The sequence below is a fragment of the Apis dorsata genome, unplaced genomic scaffold (assembly GCF_000469605.1).
Source record: "Apis dorsata unplaced genomic scaffold, Apis dorsata 1.3 scaffold_265, whole genome shotgun sequence".
NCBI classification, from domain to species: Eukaryota; Metazoa; Arthropoda; class Insecta; order Hymenoptera; family Apidae; genus Apis; species Apis dorsata.
In genome coordinates, this window is record NW_006263543.1 from 428,709 (window position 1) to 434,522 (window position 5,814).

General features: G+C 50.2%; 1 protein-coding gene across 1 annotated transcript in view; it reads left to right on the top strand.

Moving 5' to 3' along the window:
- The window catches only part of LOC102672536 (homeobox protein homothorax), a gene marked incomplete at its 3' end in the record, with an annotated part of 66,891 nt that extends 61,079 nt beyond the window's left edge, over positions 1–5,812 (top strand). Inside the window, exon 6 of the mRNA XM_031510832.1 lies at positions 5,645–5,812. Coding sequence (XP_031366692.1) covers positions 5,645–5,812 — 168 coding nt within the window. The remainder of the gene's footprint in view (positions 1–5,644) is intronic.
- Positions 5,813–5,814: the final 2 nt, after the last annotated feature.

The window sequence follows — 5,814 nt, forward strand, 5'->3', positions numbered from 1 at the left end:
GTGCGCCGCGCACTGGCATCGGCCGTAATGAAGATTGAAACGTTCCCTCGGTCCCCGGGGCCCACGGGGACGGAGACACGCGGCGGCTCTTCTTCGAGCGAGGTCTTGGAGGAGCGAGCGGCCGAGCGAGCAACGAGGAATGCAGCGGACGCGCGATCAAGAAGATTCCATAAATATCTGGAGCTCTCGAGAGAGGAGTGTAGGACGGACAGAGGACGAGAGTGATAGGTGAAGAAGGGAGAGGCGATGAAAGGGAAGAGGAGGACGGATGGAGTACGGGTGATAGGTGACGAGAGAAGGACGGAAGAGGAGGAGGAAGAAGAAGAAGAAGAAGAAGAAGAAGATGGACGAAGCTTCGGATAGCTGGAGAAAGAAACGGAAGATGGAAGAAGAAGGACGGAGTAATAGGCGAAAAGAGAGAGAGGTTGTCGAGTTGAAAAGAGAGAAAGTTCTACCATTGAAGCATGGTAGCCCGCGGTGCTGCGCTTCGTGCATTTAACATTTTCGAGCCAATCGCGTATTAGCATAATTACGTTTTGCAGGGAAGAAAAAAAGAATCATCTTCTTGTATCTCTCTCTCTCTCTTTCTCTCTTTCCTCTTCTCCCACTCTCGAGTCACAAGTCTCCCCGTTTCGCGTCGATCTTCGACCGTGAATTGCAACTTGGTCGGTTGTGCTCGTTACACTCGCCACGTTCTCTCTATATCTTTCTCTTCTCCCGCCTGTCCTACGCAAGATACACACGACACGGTATATATACGTGTACACGTTATCGCCTGTTAGAGAGCGGTAAATTTCTTATGGGGGTATTATGCGGCGCATACCAACCGAGATTCATACAGGAGGACATCCTCGGCCTTAGCTGGCTCGCGAACTGGTTCTGTACACTTATACCTAGGACTGTGGGGACATCCGCGCGCTTCCTCCCTCCTGTTGTTCCTCGAGGCTGGTTTTCGTGGACGTCCCGATGGGCGGGACATCCGGGTCGACTTTCAACGCTGTTTACCCTCTTTGCCCGCCATTTTAATATCCCTGCGATCGTTTGAGTACTCGGGAGTATCTTTAGATTTTTTGGAAGATTAGAGAAGTGGATCTTGCATTCGTGACTTAACAGAGTCGTCGATGAAATCGAAGAACGGGTAGTTAAAGGATGAGTTATAGGGTGTAAAACTGTGGATGGATGTATGGGTAGATGATCGGTGATGAAGGTTGATCTTTATGTTTCGCCTTCACAAATTTTGGCCAACAGAGTTTTACTAAGTCTAAGTTCCGTATATTTGTGAAAAGAGAAACGAATATCGTTAGATAGCAACGAGGTATACGAAATTGAGCCGGTGTGCAACCCCGTTTGTTGAAACGACTGCTTTTCGAAGCGCAGAAACGAATCGCCCCAACCGGCAAAACGTCATCGACAGCCCGTGGAAGGAAAGTTCCACAGTTCGTTGGTAGACGCACACACACCCGGTATATATGGCCATCCTGTGCGTGCCGTAAGGGGTAGTCAGGTTGTGAATCGGGGCACGGTAGAGGAACCGAGACAGACACCCCGAAACCTTCATTACCTTCGGCTTCAAAGGAGCCCATTGTGCCGTAAATGGGGTTCGCTCCTCTTTCCTCCTCCTTTTTACTTTTTTTCCTCTTTTTTTATTTCTTACTTTTTCCTTTTCTTTTCTTTTTTTTTTTTTTTTTACTCCTTTCTTCCCTTCCCCTCCCTCTTCTTTTCCCTCGCTCTGTTCCTGCGTACCCCGGATCCGTTCCATTCTTCGGCCCGTTTGCCTTTCCGAGACACCGTCAACAGAGGAGGAGGAGGAGGAAGAGGAGGAGGAGGAGGAGGAGGAGAGACACTTGCCCGCTCGTCCCTTCGTTTACGTAAATTCTCGAGTAATTTCGGGGGCCGAGTGAAAAGAGGGAAGGGGTTGGAGGGGGGCAGGGAGGGGACGGTCGCGATGGTATAATGTCGCCTCGTGCGGAACCTCCCCTCGCGCGATCGAGAGGGAGGAGAAAGGGGACGGAGAAAGGAAGAGGGGACAACGGGCCGTTTAAGAAGTCTTTGAATCGAGAACTCGTTTCGAGCCCAGGGGCCCGCGGCTCTCTGCCCCTCGAACGACACGCTTCTTCCCCCTCGTCGTTGTCGTCGTTGTCCCTCTTACCTATACCTATCCACGGTCACCGCGGACCGGTCCAACTCTCTCGAACATCACGTGAATCGAAGAAAGAAAATTTCGTCGAGCGAGTATTAAAAATCGAATCGTTTACATATTTCATTCTTGAATAATCAAAATAAGAATCATCGCCAATATCGAAACGCGAAAATTTTCAGTGATATTCAAAGGATGGAGACACCTTGCACTTACGATCGATAAACCATCTGGCTTCGCGAAAAATCCTGGGAACAATTTCGACGACTTACGAAGCGACACCTCGTCCGCGCGGAGCTTGTTAAATCGGCCATAAAATGGGAAATAATCTCGAGTTACAGGCAACGTTGTATCGTGAACGCGACTCGTTCCTACGTGGCGCTTGCACCGGCCGAGGGGGGAGGGCCACTACTCTTCCGGTAATGGCCACCTCCGCTGGTGTCGCGTGTACTTCGCGGGAGGAACACGAGAAGCGGTCCGCGGAGGACGCGATGAAAGCGATACTCTTCGCGAGCAAAATCCTCCTCTCCTCGTCCTCCTCCTTCTCCTCCTCTTCCTCCTTTGCCTCGCGGCTTTTATTTCGGAGGAGCCGGAGAAGAGAGAAAATTTACGGCCGCGGTTCATCGCGGAAATTAAATACCGCCGGATAATTCCGTGGACGGAATTGTGGAGGAGGAAAGGAAGAAGGGGGAGGAAGGGAGAGGGAGCTTTCTCCACCACGGTTCGAGAACGGGGAAGGGTAGAGAGGAACGAAACTGTCGAGGAGGAAACGGTGATCCTTTGAGACACTCGATATTTTCCTGGCCCTTTCTCCTCCGCCGCGAACCTCCTTTCTCGTATCAGAAAATCCGAGAACCTCTCTCTCTCTCTTTCTCTTGCTCGCTCGTTCTCTCTTCGTCCAGGTTCGACGAATTAGATGCCAAAGAAGTGCTTGGCTGCCTAGCGCGTATCCTTCGATCTATGGGAAAAAGAGAGAGATATATAGTGTCAACCGTGCGAAAGGATACGCTGTAACGGTGGAAGAACGATTTCTAGAGTTTGAAAAAAAAGAAAGGCATTGTCGTTTTTGGAATTTTGAGTCGAGCTTGAGAAACATATTCCTCAGTGGTCAGCTTGTTTTTTTGATTACGAGTTACATATGTGTTAGGATCGCGAGTATCGCGTGTCTTCTAGACACGATGTTCGAGGAACGTTGACAAAGAAGAGACGGTCGGGACCTTTTTCTCGCCGCAAGAAGAAGTTGGAGCAGAAAATGGACACGCCGTTTCTAGTAGAAGTCGAGTGCGTGTTGTCGAGGGCCCGAGTTTGGATCCTGTGTCAGAGCCCGGTTAGGATGATCGGTCTGCGGTGTAGGGTGACGCGATTCAAAGGGCCGATAGATGGCAAAAACTTGCGTCCGCGGTGCATCGTATCGTGTTCTAGATCATGAGCTTCGAATACTGGAGAGGTTTTGGTTGAACCAGTGATATATATAACCACCTCGCTCACGTGAACCGATATGACCTATCCACCGCCAATCTTTCGCTTGGAAGTCAAGAAAAAAAAAAATATGTCGTCTAATACGAGTATCTGAAAAGCAAAAGTTAATGATCGTGTGTCTAGCGTTGCCAGCCATCTTATTACTATTCGATTTTTCTTATTAAAATCTCGATACGATGTTTTCAGATTGGACGTTATATCCGTTAATTTCACTTCTGAAATTTTCATTTAAATTCCCGTACGAACCACGGCAGTCTCTCTGCCTGTTTAAAAAAAAAGAAATAAAGAGATCCGAGTTCCGCGGTCATGCCAAGTTGGAAAAAACGATTTTTGCCGGTGATTGGGGTGTGTTCCGAGTGCGTGTACGAGCGGTAAAAAATGGCTCGATAACCGTGTTCCCGTGCGCGCACGTACACAAAGACGGGTGTAGGTGAACGCTTCTCAGCGTCGTGGCCGGGCCTTCTTTCGGCGATTCGCAGGAGAAAGGGAGACGAAAAGGTGGAGAGAGAGAAAGAGAGAGAGAGAGAGAATGGGACGAGGAGGCCCCCTCCCCCTCCTCCCTCTCTCCGTTTCTTTTCTTCGGTGAGCATTGTCGGCCGGTTCGACTCGACTCCCGGCGGATCAAATTCTAACCAGTCCGGCATTATAGCTGCTGTCCTTCGAGCTCTCTCCACCGCCCTCTCCCGCCGCCCTTTTGGTCCCGCGTTAAAGAGAGTCTAGTCATCTCGAGGAGGCATTGTGTTACCGTGGCATGGCACTTGGAAGAAAATTCTGGAGAATCTCTCCCAGTAGTACTCGCGCGTACTAACAATCCTTTGTCGGTTTCGAGGAATCTATCTAGGAAGAAAAATATAAAAAATATATGTAATAGAAAAAAGAGAGAAAAAGAAAGAAAGAAAAAAAGGAGAGCAACGAAGGAGTTTAAACGTGGCAACATACGATATGGCACCGTGTTTCAAGAGAGAGCGAGCGTTGTGTCCCTGGATCGGTTTCGCGTCCGATCAAGCGTCCTCTCGCATACGCTTAACGCATGATAAACGCGTGCATTGTCTACGGTGGTGTCGGCCACGGCCTTCCACCATTGGACGGTGCCGCCTACGGCAAAGATGGCCGTCTTCTCTATTACATATAAATGCCTAATAAGAAGAACCGTCGTATAAGTATCTACTACTTATAGGTGGATAGGTTGCCGAGAGGCAGCCAACTCCAGCCAGCCTCCTGTGGAAGCTCGAAAGCAAGAAGGGAAGAGAGGAGGAGGAGAGGCTAGGAAGAAAGCGCGTGTACGCGCTTGCAACGAGCGAAGACACGCCGCGCCGCCTCGTAATGCGCCTTCCTTCTCCTCTCTCTCTCTCTCTCTCTTTCCCTCGTCCCCTCTTACCCATCGATTTACATATAACAAGATAAGCGTTTTTATTTGCTTTTGCTTATATAATACATTTTTTCTAAACCGAATCGAGCGACCAGGCCGAGGCGAACCTCGGTCCAGGGGCCGGCCAGGGGGCAAGGTAAGAGGGATCGGGAGGAGGATGAACCGTGAGGAGGACGCTCGAGGACCGGGTATCCTATAGGCCTGTCAGACCTCATTTGCATACATAACATTCTGGTCGACTGGACACCGGTCAGACCTCCTCGCTCCGTCTCGCTCCGACTCGGTGCAGAAGATACAGGGTGTCTTCGTCCCTCGCTGCTGGACCGCTTCCACGGCCTCGAGATGCAACCAGCTCTCCTCGCCGGCTTCCTCCATCTTTGTGTATCGATACCAGCGTTCGTATCGGCCTCGCCATCCTCGCCGCGCGGCTCTTTTGGTACCCGTGGCTTCGAAGTGAAAATACCGGGTGAAACGTTTCACCCGTGCACGAACGAACGATTTCCAATCCAATTTTCTCGATTAATCCGAAATATCGTGTATGTTAGAGCATGATAAAGTCTCATAGTAGGTTTCGAGTAGGTTAGAGATATATCGAAACCCTAATTCGTACAATAATGGAATTACAAGTTTTCTCACTCGAACAATTTCTGTTTCCACAGGTGCACGAATTGTGCGACAACTTCTGCCACCGGTACATCAGCTGCTTGAAAGGGAAAATGCCTATAGACCTAGTGATCGACGACAGAGAGAGCTCGAAACCGCCCGAGATGGGGAACGGTTTGGACGGTGGCGGGCCGAGGAGCACCGCGGACAGCACCAGCCACACGGA